The following is a 16,014-nucleotide window of genomic DNA, read 5'->3' as shown; positions in this document are numbered from 1 at the left end:
TTTGATGAGTCTTTTAAACATAAATAATATGTTCCCTTAATGTAATAAATTAAAAGTTATATTTTATAGCTTATATTTATGCGGCATAGTTAGGAGCCTATCACCGGCCATGTTGCAATAAAAATTGATGACGTACGACGCATGCGAAAACTGACGCATGTTGTGATCGGAATATTCGCGCGATATTTATGGCAAGGTTGTGAAATAGTTCAAAAACCGACAGTTTTGTCACCATGTCACATCAACTGGGAGTCAACCAGAACCAAGTCTTTAAGCTGGTTTTGACGGGAGGTGAGTTTCATGTACATTGCTATTTGCAATCAAATATAAACAAGGTCATGTTTCCACGTGGTGAAGCAAAGAATCGCCGGCCAGTCGCTGGCAGAGCAAATGATTCTTAATTATAAATGGTGCAAGGGTTTATTTTACTGTTCCGAATAATAAAACAAAAATGTATCTCCATATGATTGAGACAGTGGGTTAAAATGTGTTTTTCTGTAGTTAAATGAAATGACACACTAAATAGCCGTAACGAGTGATAAATAATGTTGTCTGTGGTGATGTCTAAAATTAGCCATCCATGCCTTGTTGCAGGCTGGTTTATTTATGAATAAATTATGTTGGAATAATATTACATAAATATAGATGTTACAGAAAATAACGTGATTTGCTGACATTTTTGTGCTTAAAAGAATGAGAATCGTGATTCTAGCAGGCTAACAAACCCATTTCTTATTTAGTAACAATTTAAATTAATTATTAATTTGATGTTATAAATGATTGAGAAAATATATTTAAATTACAGGGTTGTTGTTCAAAGTGAATGGGTTTCAAATGACTCCTTCATTAAATCTTTACTATCTACAATGGAATGGAAATTATTTCCCAAGGAATATATTTCATCACCCAGGTGATAATAAATGTTATCTATAAAGTGGAATGCTGTATAAAAAGTTATTCCTCACATCAGTCTTATGTTATACACAAATTTTATGTATTGTTTGCATAATTCTTACTTGCCCCATCATTTTCTTTGACTTAATGAACAGGTGCTGAGACTATAGATGTTGCCATTTCACAGTACTTTTGCCTCTCTAACTTTCGCTTCATGTAATTTTAAACTGTTATTAAAATTTGAACCTAACAAAAGCCGCATACCACTTTCTGATCTCTCTAAATTAAAATTGCCAACATAAATGCTAAAAGTTTAAGGAGAAGAAAATGTTACAAAAGGGAAAATGCAACATAATGATCAGGGTCAGACATTTAATGCTAATCACAAATCCAATAAAAGGAATTTATGTTAATAATGAGGTTGTACTTAAATTTCACACTCCCTGTTATGCAATGGTTTACCAATTGCAGTTTTCAATCAGCTGTTTGAATAGTTTTGAAAGTTCATGACCAGTTTTCAGCTCAGAGAAAAGGATGGAAAATGCCTCGTCTGGTTCAAGTGGCTTATGGCTCATGTTTTTTTCTCCTATCCATGGAGACAGAGCTAGAGAATGATTTAATAGGTAACCCAATAGGGCTGATGTGCAGGCAGGCAGTTAACTAGGCATTCTATAGAAATTCAGCACCCAGGCTAATGGTATCATGGGGCATTGATGAGGGGGTCATTTATTTTATCCAGGCTTTCAGGAACATTTATTCTGATGGTGACAGAGACACATGTAAATCAAATAGTTCTATTAGATAATGGGTTAAATTTAGGTTAGTGGTCAGCACTCTCTGTCCTAATAGCATCCTGCACGGACCCTAGTGGTACCTGTGTACCCAGCAAACGCAGAGTTATTATAACAATACCACAATGTTTATATAACCAAGAAATGTTGGTAACATATTATGATGTGGTAACATATTATGGTGTGGTTACAATACGTTAATGTGTTTGCTGGGTAGATCCATTAAAACAGTATATATCCAGATTGTCAGCTGTGCTTAGATGTCACAATTTTTGCTTAACCAAAACGAAGTTGTACAACTTTGACCAAAATAAATACACAAATATTTTTAGTAAAAAGAAACAAGGGCCATGAATTCAGTGCCTCATTTGTCTCAAAGTTTTTTCTGCTTCTTTGTGTGCATTCTGTTCTGAAATATATTTTTAAAGCTCAATTTCGCTCAGAGCTCTGAGTGAGATTTAAAAACATAGTTTACAGTATTAATGGCTGCATAAGTCAAATGTCCACAAATAGCATCATTAGCCTTGTTCACAGTTGTCTACAACTTCCTCCTACTAGTAACTGTTCTGATTTCTCCAGATAATCTCAGTGTAATGTAACAGTAATAATATGGTAATTCACCTGTAGATTCCATTCCATTAGATTTGTATTTACCTGTAGACCATGTGCTTACTGTTAAATTCATGGTTATGAAGAAAAATTCTCATAAATAATCTTGACATTTATGACAAGGCATGCCCTGGCTGGGGTTAGAGAGCTTGGGGAGGCCCTGGCTGGGGTTAGAGAGCTTGGGGAGGCCCTGGGAAAGTCTATACTATGAGCAGAAAAAACTGTCTATGGGCTACGTTGTTCTAAAGTCTATAAGATAAGCTTTGAAATAAAAAAGATATAAAATAAGAATAAACTGCCATGGTATAGCTATGATATTGACATAAGGCATTTAATACCTGGGTATTTGAGAACAGCAGGTTTTTTTTTTTTTAATTTTATTATTATTAGAAAATATCCAAGGAAATCTGATAATTACTAATTTCTTTAAACTCAGTAATAGATACTCTGGCAGGCTTAATTCAAGTTACCCAGGTGTGTGACTGTCACATTATTTTGCAACATATCTGAGATGTTTTTGCAGCAGAGTGATGCCATTAGTTTGCTATGGGCAGTTTATTTTGAAAATGTTTGACAAGTTTTAGACGACCACGACGACAACAATGAGAGTTTGTTTATTTTCAACCTGGTACATCTTCAGGTGGAATAGTTTTAGTGCACTTTCACTAAATTCCGGTCTTTGGATTTATCTTGGTTGGACGGAGCTCAGGTGATAATGAGGATCCCAAGCATAGTTTATTATGGCATATCATGAACCATCCCACCACCTGTGCTTAGTGGAAGACTTCTGCACAATGTTTTTGTACCATTTTCAGGTGTTCCCAAGTTATTTCTATTTCTAGAGAAGTGTAGAGGATGTGGGGGGTATGTGCATCAAGTACCCATTCTTGGCAGACACTCACAAGTCTATATATTGCTGTGTTAGCTTCTGGCTTGAATTTTTCCTAGTTTTTTTTCTTCTTTTAAACTAAACCCAACATTTTGTTCATTGAGTCTCACCTACATATTTTTATGTTAGCTCCTGGGCTCTGATGTCTCAGATTTTTTTTCTTTTAAACCAAACCAACATTTTATTCTAAAAGTGCGCAGCAATATGGCAAATGTTTGATATGTTAGTGAATACTTTTCTTTACACATGTTTATGCCAAAGTTCCTTACTTTGTGCACCTGAAAATAATCAATGTTAATTTGGTCAGCCACCTTTCCTGGGGCAGTTTTACTTGAGCGTTTATTTAAATCTTGATGATCTGACTTGTTGAAAGCTTTGCCAAGGGATGGAAGAATCTCCAATCTGGAAACCAAGCATTTTAGCCAAATCAGACTAAATTGTAGATGATAATTATTTAGCACAAGCTAACATTTTCTTCCTGCTGTTGGCTTGCAGCCAATATGGTCATAGGCCTTCATCAGATGATCCAACCACCAAGCTAATGAACAATTTTGCTCTGATTGAATTGATCCCAAAATGAATGCTCATTCTTGTTGGTAAGAATGATGCTCCATTGGAGTGCCATTATGCACAAGATATGATATACTGGTATGACTTTGATATAATATATAATATTTAGAATTTAACCAAGTGCCTACTTTTTAAATCTTACATGAGAATGATATTGTGAGGGATCCTTTTTTTTTTTTTTTTGCAAAATACCAGCTTACCCACATTAATATACCTCTTGAATTTGATGAATAAAAACGAGATGATTTGATCTCACATATCAATTTAAAAGGGATAAATAATAGCCCAATAGAAAAAAATTCAATGCCTGATATCAAGTTGACGTTCGTGTGGTTACAAACAGAGCTGATGTAGACTGATTTCCTTATTACATCTATTGATCTTGTTAGATAAAAGAATATAGCAGCATGGTTGTCATGCAGATAGCTGATTCACAGCAAGGAATTGCAGCTCAATTTTCAGATGAAGCCATTTATATCCCTAGATTTCCCTGCAAATTCTTTCACATATAATAGTAAGATAGATCTTAGTCTTGATATTATTCAGGAGAGCCAGTTTCTGGAAGCATATTATTGATCCGTGTGAGGAATCGGTGCATGTTGTTAGTGACATAAATGTTCTAGTGGGAGGTGTAGAGAGCACCCTGAGCTTCAGAGATAACTTGACACTAACCTCTTAACTATAGCCTATCTTCATCGTGTCAAGTTACCTCTGACGAAAATAGTTTGACCTAGTTTATATAAGCCAATCGAATCCATGTTTCAAAATTTTTCACCAAAGTTTGGTGAAAACGCTGATTGGTTGACCGTCAATCGGTAATCCTCGGCTGATTCCGCAAGCTCCATACTAACAACATAGTTATTGTCGAGTGCGGAGACATCCGAGTAGTTCCGAGTGCATAACCGTGCACAAAGAAAGCATGGAGTATATCGGAATTGAAACCAGAGCAGTTTGATGCCCTGCATAATTATCTACTGAGGGATGATGTATTTTGCGTGCTGCCCACAGGTTACGGCAAGTCCCTGATATTCAGCCTTATCTTTGATTGGTCCGGATTTGAACAAAGCGCGCTTTGACTCGTTCGCGTTCATTGGCTAGATCGTTCAATGAGTCATTGAGTGCGGGCTTTAAATTTGATTGGCGGGCGGCGGAGGCAATCGAATGTGGTCAGAGGTAACTTGACACGATGAAGATAGGCTATAGTGAAGAGGTTAGTGTCAAGTTATCTCTGAAGCTCAGGGTGTGTAGAGAGAGACGTGGTATTGGATACATACATACATACATACATACATACATACATACATACATACATACATACATACATATATATATTAAATAATATCATCCAATTGTCACCCCCCTCCCCTGCATCACTTTATTCTTGTTATATTGAACTGTTAAGTTAAACTGGTCAGACCTTTTTTTTTTTTTTTTTTCTTATTTTATTTTTTTGTCTGATAGAATTTTAAAGTGGAAATTTGTTGTTTTTTTTTATTATCTGTTTTCCACTTTAATAGGCCTCAGGCCTTTCTTTTTTCTTTAACCAAAAATCATGTCTGACTGGTGCTGAAAACAGGATACTAGTAAATATTGTAATTTGATAAAAATAGAATAGAAAAACTAGTTATCCATGTTTTAAATTTTCAGGACCATGTGGAGGCAAGACCACTGGGCAGTCAAGACTCTGCTCCTTCTTTGAGACTATAGGCTGGAAGGTGAGATCTGCATTTGTGTGTATGTGTGTGTGCCTACGTGTCTTCGTGCATGTTTTTTTTCTCCCTCTGTCCAAATTTGTGTACTAGTATGTATTTTAATATTTGGAATAAGAGGAAATTATCAACAGAAAGGCAAAAGGGCTTTGTCAAATTTTAGCGATCTAATTTCATTTATTTATTTTGGGTAGTTTTTAAGTTTATTTACTATGGCAAAAGAGTGGAAATGATTGACATTTTTCACCATTTCTCCAGTGCTTTGTTGAAAAAACATTTGCAATATACCTGAAATAAGCAAATGTGCATTGTGATGTTATATGTGGAATACCCCCAGTTATATATAAATATTATTTATTGCCAGACACAGTCCTCACATTCTTCTGCCCTGAGTTGGAATGTTTATATAATTTTTTTAGATTCCCAAAGGAGTCCAGGGTCTAAAAGTGGTGCTAACAGGTGCTCCACTTGCTTTAGGAATCTAAATATTGAGTCTAAGACCCCATTCCCAGAGATTAGATCGATCCAAACTAGATGGACCTAACTCCCTGGGGGTTCACGCTAAATAGCTGTCAGCTGAGCGGACACGAAAGTTAATTACCCCCTTATAGCTTGTAGTAGGCGGGACAGACATTTAAGCCGGATTATCTGACAGTAATCTAGTGAGACTTCCCACGGGGATAGATCGATCTAAAATCTATGGGAATGCACCCTAATGACCAAGAATTTAGTAGTAGTACTTGAAGTTACTGCCACAACAGTTTTAGTTGGTTTGAGCACTTTCTCATATCAGACTTCCCCTCAGTATATTGGAGTGATGAGCTCCAGAACCAGTCTGACTCCTTGAGATATTGCAGTGTGGGATATGTTGTCTGATGGGGAAGTTAGGTGTGGTTACTAGTACATGTGGTCTGTAAAAGTCTTCATTAAAATTAAAAGTAATTGGTGTCCTAGACTTTGAAGAACAAGCACTATTTGAAAAATGTGATTTGTAAGTATTGCAATTAAGTATTTGTAACCCTCCACACATTATTGAAAATTATCTATTAACAATTTGCCCCCCCCCCCCCCAAATAAATGAATAAATAAATAAATAAAATAAAAAGAATTGTTGCTTTCAAGTTTCCAGTTTAAAGTATACTTGCTATGTATCCTGACCCTAGCCATACCCTGATTTGTAGGTGTTTTCTTGGGTGTTGTATTAAGTATGGGACTATTTCAAGTTCAGCAAAATTAGAACGTGCAAACTGTTTAATATAGTGTAAAATGAAAGTAGAATATGTAAGAGGAAGGGGGGGGGGGGTAAAAAAAGATGATAAAGAAAATAAATAGACAGCATCTAATGGTTTACTTATTACTTTATTAGGTGTTCCGTGTGCCAGAGTGTGCTACAGTCTTGATGAGGTAAGTTAACAATAAACTCTAAGGTAGGTCTGCCCATCCTCAGTAGAAACACCTGCTGAGACCTGGGAGCTATGGTGGTCCTAAAGCATGCAGAAACACAGTGGCAGGGGCTAAGTTTACCTACTCACATGCTTGCTGAAGAAATGGGTAATTTCCTAGACAGTGATTTGGATGATGTATGTATTAGTAAATTTCCACCCAAAAGCTATCTATTCGCATTCATGTACATTTTCCAGATAATGATTTGGATTGTGAGGCTGAAGATCAGTAATCTGTTGAATAAATGATGCACTTAAAGTTAACTTCTACCCACCAAGAATTTTTATATGAAAATTACGCCTGTTTTCCTGAAGCTGTAGTTGCTCAGGTGAAGAGAAGTCTCTAGCTTAATTGAAATGATGTACTTAAATATTTAAATATAGAAAGTTGCCAGTCTTGGTCTGTATTCCCAGCTACCACCATAAGTAAATAATACATTACCTTCAGTGGTAATAGTAATGTTTTCTGACAGACATCCATAATACAATACAATACAATAAAATACTATACAATGTCCTAGATTATATGCATATGTTGTTAGATTTTTATATTAAATTAATGAGCTTAATAATTGTATTATATACCCGTACTTTGTGTAGTGAGTATGACATAAAATGATGGTTATACTGACTGCTCCAGACACCATTCAGTGATAAGTAGTAATACGGTAATTCTCCAATCTATACGAACGTTTTAAATTAATTATTTTTGGAAGATAATCATTTTGTTCGTAAGGCTTGAAATTCAGTCTGCTAAAAATTGCCACGCGTTCGTAACCATTGAAAAACGGACGGAATACGGCTGTACCTGAAGTTATCTCCACTTACCTACATTGCTAAGTGTAAGCATTACTTTCAGATTAAATCACTGTGATCAGCTAAAAGCACAAACAAATTATTCTTGCGATATTGCAATGAATTAAAACAAACTAAACAAAAGTCGGGAATTCAAGTTAAAAAACAATTTCTTCATACTAAAGAGGTACATTTCTCCCAAGACAAGACAACATCGTTTTTCCCTGTTATGTTTAACCAAGACAGGACAACATCGTTTTTCCCAACTATTGTCAAAAACAGACAAGAATATTTTCGTATCCAGTTGCATATTTTATTTATTGCGTGTTTATTTTTAATATGATTTCACATACAGAAATTTTGCAATATTAATAATGTCACACCCCCCCCCCCCCATTAGGCCTACATAAATTTATCCCGCCAAAACAAAATACTTGAAACTCCTCACAGTAGATTTCACTAACGTTAATAGAGATTATACTTGATATAAAAAATAACATCAGCTCAATTCAAGTCTATTTATGAAAGTCTTTTACAGCATATTAATTTGCACGCAATCAATTTAAACTAAATTAGAAAAATACAGAAAACTGCAGGCAAATTTCTATAAGGTCATACGGCACCTTCATTTTTCACAATCACTAATATCAGTAAGGTTTACCTAATAGTTGTTCATGAGACAAGGTCTTAAACAAGGAAAATCAAACAAACAAACAAACAAAAACCACAACTCAAATTAGAAAAATAAATACAATACAAGACAGAACTCCTCTTAAAAAAATAATTTCCTGATGACTACCAAAACCAAATGAAAAACTCGATCATTGACAATGGATTTCTCATACTCTTCTGTTGTGCGTGGGTTTCAAGTTTATAGATTTTACTAGAAACCAGTTATCGGTGAAACACTGATGGTGGATGCTGATGATCCAGTCGGCCGGCAGAAGTTAAGAAATGATAATAAACAGTAAGTAATTTATGTGTACTGATGCTTTCAATAATTTCTAAATAACAATAGGGTTTTAAAACTGGCCTGTAGCTAACGGCGGGCAGGTTGAGTCCTCCTATCGTCTCATTCAAAAACAACACAAATACATGATAACAATCTCTCCTGTCAAGTGGCAGTTCCTTTGTTTGGAACGGTGGTCTGAAAACTCGCTTTGACGAATCATGGGGCGAGTTTCAATCGGGCACACTTTCTTGCGTTCGGAAAATTTAAATTGTGCCCAAGGTGAGTTTAGCGATCGTTCGTACAGAACGGAGACAAAAAATTCAGATTCAGAGAAAAAACGTTTTGTTCGTAATTATTGCGGCGTTCGTATAGATTGGAGAATTACCGTATGTATTATAGAAGGAAATGGAAATTAAGGAGAAAAGAGCTGAACATAGGGCAGAATTACTCACTCACAGACATGCATAGATTGAAATGAACTGTTTTCATAACTTGATTAAGGTGTACTGAGTTTAATTTTTGTTATTTTCTGTTTCAGCGGCGGTGTAAAATGGATGGAGATGAATGACAATGACAGTAAGAATACCTTTGTAGATTTTAAGCTTTTCTACAGTACATCAGGCTTATGCAGTGGCACACCAGGTTAAGTTCAGTCAGGTCTTCCACATTCAAGTTCTGTTTGGATGGCCTGTCATTGTTTATTTACCTGCATTTGTAGGTGGAACTTCATTTAAATCATCTGAATAACCAGCTGTTTTTGCTTTGGCAAGTAGATTGCAAGAAAGCTGCTGCCTCCATTTGCATTTTATTAAGATAAAGCACCTTGCTGGTAATTAGGAATGATATCATTATAGTGAGCAGTCTCAGGTGGTGCTGCTGTATGAGTCTGTATGTATGAATTCATCTATATTATATATTTACCTGTGCTGTGGCAGGTAGGCAATATATAGCTACTGTTTCTGCTTTACTGTTTGTATGCTCTACCTAAGGTGGAAAACTATAGAGCCCTGTGTTACCTGGTTTTGATTCTGAACAGTGGAGTGTTTTCCATTTTCCCAGAGCATTATGAGCATTATTTTATTATTTTTATAAGCATAAATCCCCCTTTCTGTTCCATATTTGTAATTGATGTTAATCTTGTTGCTCAATAATATACATTTATTATTTTACAAAAAGCAGCAAAGCATGCCGCATTGATGCCTGCCACTGGCATTTCTTTCAGTCATATTTTCACATTTATCATGTTTGCCCGGAAAGTTATTTTATCTGAAGGACAAAAGTTGATATTGACCTTATCCAAGGTCACCCTGGTTCAGCTCAGCCTGGAGCCAATCCCCAAAATCTGTCAAGTATGTCTGCAGAAAAGGGGGATTTGTAGCTTCTATGAGAACCTAAATTAAATGAAAGTTTGCATACCTTAGAAGAATTTAAAACCCTCAGATAAACCAGGCTTTGGTTGTCCACTACAGTCTGAATGTTTTTAATGAAGACAAATATTTTATGAATGAAATATGGGATATCCCAGTAGTGATTGATATGTTATTTTTTTCTACTTTTTAGTTTATTCAAAAATAGTAATAGCATTTTAACATTATTACATATTCTCCTTTAACTTGAAATTCAAAATAAGCTTCAAGTATTATTTTTTTCTCGCTTTCATTGTTGCAGCTGTGACTTTATGTGATGGTTAGTCTACAAAGTCTATCCTATGGCTTGGAGCTTTGAGCTTTCCCTGTTAGTCTCTCACTTTTAATATTAAATCTGTATTCTTTAACTTCATTTAGTTCATTTCAGCAAATTTCAGACAAAATTAATTGAGCCATAGAAATACAACATCGCAGAAAATCTTTTTCATTTTGATTCCTTGAAAGGGTCAAATTTTCTATTACAAACTTTAAGGCATTGGTATCAACACTTATTTCACTCTGTGCACATATCAGATTGGTGAATCTTTGCCCTTTATTCCTGCTGTTAACCCACCTCCACTCAATGTTTCCAGAAACCAGTTATTGCAGTGATTTTCTGGCTTGCTAGAAGCAAGTTAATTACATCCATTTGCTTGTCAGATTTTATTTTGATGTAAAAGCATGTAACTGTCGGTAGTGTTTTGTGAATATGTCCCACTTATTATGCATATAGTTTGTTTTGTCAATAATCATAAATCAAATTTCCATGTGGGGATATTGTTAGTAAGTAATTGAAATACATTTATTTGGTATTGAATATTTGGAATTCATTGTTATCTGCATTGATCTATTGATTGGTTTCTATATTCATGCTGGGTCTTTCTTATCTGAAGCTTCCTTCTGTGTATTGTGGTTGCAATGGATAGATTGTATATTATTATCAGAAAATTTGTTATTAAGATGAAAGGATATCTGCAAGTACCTAAACATGTAGCATTTATGTGTATTATAAATAGCCCAGGCCTTACTTGTACTCAGATGCTTGTACTATTATGTCAGCTGTCTTTAAAATCTGTTTTCGAAATGGATCAGAATTTCTTGGTCCAAACAAATGTACCTACAGTTGATGTGTACCTGCCACATAAATGATTGATTAATTCTATAAATATGACTTATCAGAGTGATTACATCTATGCCAGGCACCTGTTTCCCTAAATATTATCCTATTATCCAGTAAGACAGTGTACTGCCCACTTCTACTTGGTGTCTGACATGCAATGCCAGGGAATGAAGCCGTCAACATGACTTCTGCAACTTGATTTTAAGATGAATTATTTAATGTTGTTATTTTGTTCATTGATAAATCAGTTTATTGATAGTTTTATTTATTATGCGTTTATTTATTTATTTTTGCAAAAATATATTCTTGAATTTCTTATTTCCCCTATGGACCAGGTGCTTGGTGTCTTATACAGTGCATGTTCTATTCTCTTTTTGTGTAGTTTTCCTTATAATATATTAAATTCAATTATAAATGAATTTTTATCCACACACAGGATATGTAACACAGTTCACCATTATTTAACCTAAAACATAGTATTAATGAAAAAATGAACATCTTTTGGTATAATAGTATCCTGTTCTCATGTTCTGTTTTGTTTCTTTCTTTAAATTTCATCCCTACCCTGGACTAAATCAGCTGCAGGTAATTTCACAAACACATATTTCACGTTATCATACTGTCAGGTTTGGGAGATGGGAAAGTTCATTTTGTAAACTGAAGTTTTTTTGAAACTGTTTTAATTTTGGAAATAGGTGGGATTGCTGAATGATATTGTGGATACTGTAATTTCAAGAAATAGAACATATTTTTACAAAAGTATTTAAAGTTCCTGGAAAAATATTCATCTATGCATCCCATTGATAGTGTTGAAAAAATTGAGATGATGGCTAAAAGAAATATTTTGTCCTTTTTTAATTTCCTTGGAACAAAAAACCAATGGATTGAAAAAGTTTCAGTTTACTTATTGACAGAGGCTTGGTGTTAGTACTCTGGGTATCTTCTGCATGGGTAGTTTAGACCTTTTTCTATTTCCCTGTTTTCCTACTCAATGTGTTCTGTTTGCTGGTGTTAATATTGTTATGTAATCCATTGTGTGCTATGAGGAAGCATGAGGGGAGAAGAAAGGCAAGCAAACTGGAACAGGTAAGAAGTGTCTTTTAACTTTTACATACTCAGTGACCCTAGTTTGTGTCGTATAACATTACAAAGCTAACTGCTACCAAGCTATTTGCTGCATGTGTGTCATTTTGCTGTGCTCTGTCACTGTGCTTATAGTAATTGGACATTAGTAGTGTAGGATGCATATGATGCTACTGCAACAACCACAGTATGTAGTTCCAGAAATATGAATTATTCAAATGTTACAATAGTAGGATTTAAGTTTTTTAAGGCTGTATCTTTACATTACATTTATTAAGTACTGCAAATAAGATGTGGATGTATCTATCTGTAAATAATGCAATACATATTATGTATAAAATGTTACTGGTTTTAATACTACTGATTAACAAAACGTAGGGGTGGATTACATTTCTAATCAGTTTGAACTATTTTATTGATCATCTCATTTATCATCCCTACTTAAACTGGTATCAGAAAAAAGAGAAACCAATTAATGAAAAAAGATCCTGTTGACTTACAGAAATTGAAGATGTCAGAATTGTTTGACCTAATCATTTTTTTTTTCAAACATCAGATTTGTAAGGAAATCTACACTGCAGTTTTTTTTTTTTAGAAAAAAAGTGAATTTTGTTTTAAAGTATTTGATAAAGTAGACACATCCTTGTATTGTTAAAGTTTTAATGTATTTGATTCCAGTTTTCCAGTTTCAAGAGAATCTTATCAAGTGTATGATGCAGATAGAGAAGACGTACTGCGAGTTGGCACAGATGAGCACCAAGAACTGCCTTATTATCTGCGACAGAGGCATCATGGACGCTACAGCTTGTAAGTATCAAACATGGTGGCAATTTAAGTCCTTTGGACATTGAGCAGTATACATTAACAATACAGTTTGTACCTGTTCACTTTTAGAGATCGACAGCTTCAAAACCTGCAGGGTAATACATATAGGAACTAAAATTATTATAATCCTCTGCACAGCCAATGAATTCACTTCACAAAACAGCAGAAAGCAAACTTATTGAGATCTTGTGACGGGTAGTAAATTTTCCTGTTTATGTTACATTAGGGCATAATCGCCCTTTTTTTCTTCACTTTGTGAGTTACTGTTAACCAGAGAGTGTCTCTCCCTGTCCACCCCAGTGAGTGCTCAGCACTGGAAGCAGATAGTTTTCTATTGTCACTGATGTTTGTCCAAGCACTGTCAGTAGATCTCCATTAGGAAAAACAGTCTCAAGTTGCTGATCAAAAAGTTAAAGGGTCAGGTTTAAGAAATGAAAAATTGATTGGTGCACATGTGACTCTTCAGAAACATTAGTTTTTCTGGGCTGTACCTGTAGACTGATCAAAGCTTTCATGTTGTCGTCTGCTCTCTTCATCAGACATGAAGCCAGAACAGTGGGAAGAGATGAAGATGAAAAATGGCTGGAATGAGATAGAGCTGAGAGATAACAGGTATTTGTGGGTTTTCTTTTTCTTTTAATGCCCCTTTGTGCTTGGCATTTTTTTCTTTAAGATAATCTGTGTTCAGACAAGAAAAGCAGAATGCAAAAAATATGAAATGCTGTAAAGATTACAATATTCTCACAAAATATTGAATTGTACTGGGTCTGGTTTAAATGTTTTGTCTAATTTCAAGAATTTCTTAATTTTATTATATATGACTAAAACTTGACTACTATTTTTATTTACACTTGCTGCACACCAGCAGAACAATATGAAGAGTGACGTTTCCGAGTGTTATTTCAGATATAACCAGGTGATCCACATGGTCACTGCAGCCAAGGGTGCCGAGAAGTTTTATTCCACAGAGCACGCCGTGCGATATGAATCTCCAGATGTAGCACGAAATCTTGATGATATGGCCTCCCAGGTTGGTAGAGTTGAAAGATACATCAACTCCTGAACAAATGGGACTAATAATAAGACAACAGGTGTATGCTCATCCTTGTGGTCGAGGAAAATGAAAGAAAAATATGGGTGGGGAACAGAAAAAAAAAAAACGTATTTCTTCAGTCCTGCTTTTTTATCAACTTTTGTCTCATCAAAATAAGTCTAAGTGCTTTCAAACTAAGCTGGAATTTTTCAAATTGACAGCTGGAATTTTAGTTTTTTTCTCATTGAAAGATTGAATCATATTCGTCATTGGTTTATTTATCTGACTATTGTATTACCATAATTCAGTTAAAAGAAGAAAAAAAAAGAAAAAAAAATTATTGATGTTTAATTACCTGTATATATTTTCTTTTGTAGGCTTGGGTTGGACACCCATATTATGATGTTATTGACAACTCCACTGATTTTGAAGCCAAACTTATACGCATGATATCAGTGAGTTTTTTTATTACCTCTGTCATCTTTTCTGTGTATCTGTGTGTCTGTTTTAGCTTTGAATTCTTCCTGTCAGGTTGCATTAATCTGACAACACTGCCTGGCAAATCAGGTTTGCCTAATAGGCAATTATTGAACTCTTCATAGAGACATCACTTGACTTCAAACTCCACAAATGATAAGGCTTTATAAATTCTTAATGAGGTGTTCAACCACTGTTTCAAATTTTCATATCTTTTTCAGACAGTAACAGATCGTCTGGGTATGGACTTCAGGGAAAGGCTCAACGTGAACAGTAAGAAGAGGAAGTTCTTGGTGAGAGAGCTTCCAAGTCTGGAGGTATGGGAACTACTAACAGAGAGAACAGCTCTGGCCTGGTGTGGTTTGGCATCTTACTTTTTAAAAAATAACTTAATTGCAAGCAGAGTGTTGCTGATTTTGCACCTTTGAATTATGCTAGATTCTAATCATATTATAAAGCTCCGTTGATGTGTGAGAAACCCTTTTTTTTCACGTTGGAGATTTTTTGCCACATCTGTTTTATTAACATTTTTCAAAGCAGCATACTATTGAGTGGGTATAGTTTGTTTTCCAAGTTTAAACTAGTTCAGATGTTTCCAATAGTGATCATTTCTTTTTATAAAATATGTACTTAGTCTAGTAATAACACTACATTTACTGATCCCAAGTTTGTTACACGTAACTTAACTAAGATGTTTTCTGAGTTGTAAGTTCCCTACTTCAGACTAAAGATAACTAGTTTGGAATGACACAATAGGTTAATAGATGTACCATTAAAAATTTTAATTTTTTTGCTAAGAACAGATAAAGTAGTTTTCATATCTTTCTCACACTGATCTCAATCACTTAAATTCTAACTGCCTGCTATAACACAGGGATTTTCAACTTCAAGGCTGGTTTTTATATAAAAAAATTATTTCATTTTCTGACACTGCATTCACTTAATTATTTTGGCAACCTGTAACACGATTGCGGGGCATGTTGTTTGCAGTGCTTGCGTGTGATTAGTGTCTGCTCCTGCCCAATGTGTGACTTTTCCTATTTCATCTAGGCGATAGACATGGCTGCCAGTGCAGAGACTAAGGTAAGTAGTGGCCCTGTTGAGTTTGCAATGTTGTTCTTCTCAGCAGTAAGCAGTGATCCAGATGGAGAGGAGAGGACCAGAATCAGGCGGCCATTTTCTCCCCCTGTCTTCTTATCTGTGAACCTGCATTCCGGTGTTTGTTCCTTTTGTTTGACAATTTTTTTGTGACGTCACACTGGGCTCATTCTATCATGATTTTTCTTGAACCACAATCTTTCTTTCTTTTTTTTTTTTTTTTCAAATGGATAAAAAGAAATGTAGTTTATTAATTTGGTAATAGGCAGTTGCAAAATATTTACATAATGGTATGGGCCCAGTAGTGAGCACAAGACTTCA

At 34.9% G+C, this 16,014-nt stretch overlaps 1 protein-coding gene across 6 annotated transcripts in view; it reads left to right on the top strand.

Moving 5' to 3' along the window:
* Positions 1-16,014, top strand: part of LOC106153514 (TRPL translocation defect protein 14) — a 38,476-nt gene that overhangs the window by 16,475 nt on the left and 5,987 nt on the right. The window contains exons 1-10 of one of the 6 annotated variants that reach the window (XM_013527482.2): positions 112-291; positions 5,401-5,468; positions 6,829-6,866; positions 9,190-9,227; positions 12,939-13,067; positions 13,625-13,697; positions 13,992-14,115; positions 14,496-14,573; positions 14,817-14,912; positions 15,646-15,678. In XM_013527482.2, coding sequence (XP_013382936.2) covers positions 234-291; positions 5,401-5,468; positions 6,829-6,866; positions 9,190-9,227; positions 12,939-13,067; positions 13,625-13,697; positions 13,992-14,115; positions 14,496-14,573; positions 14,817-14,912; positions 15,646-15,678 — 735 coding nt within the window. In that variant the 5' untranslated portion in view covers positions 112-233. Of the gene's footprint in view, positions 1-111; positions 292-5,400; positions 5,469-6,828; positions 6,867-6,906; positions 7,043-9,189; positions 9,228-12,223; positions 12,264-12,310; positions 12,448-12,938; positions 13,068-13,624; positions 13,698-13,991; positions 14,116-14,495; positions 14,574-14,816; positions 14,913-15,645; positions 15,679-16,014 lie in introns of those variants that run through there. The other 5 variants (XM_086999680.1, XM_086999679.1, XM_086999681.1 and 2 more) reach the window with 5 other exon arrangements.

Source organism: Lingula anatina, chromosome 1 (genome assembly GCF_051362555.1).
Source record: "Lingula anatina isolate TDL-2025a chromosome 1, LinAna3.0, whole genome shotgun sequence".
In the NCBI taxonomy this organism is placed as follows: domain Eukaryota; kingdom Metazoa; phylum Brachiopoda; class Lingulata; order Lingulida; family Lingulidae; genus Lingula; species Lingula anatina.
This window is presented reverse-complemented; position numbering and strand designations above follow the sequence as displayed.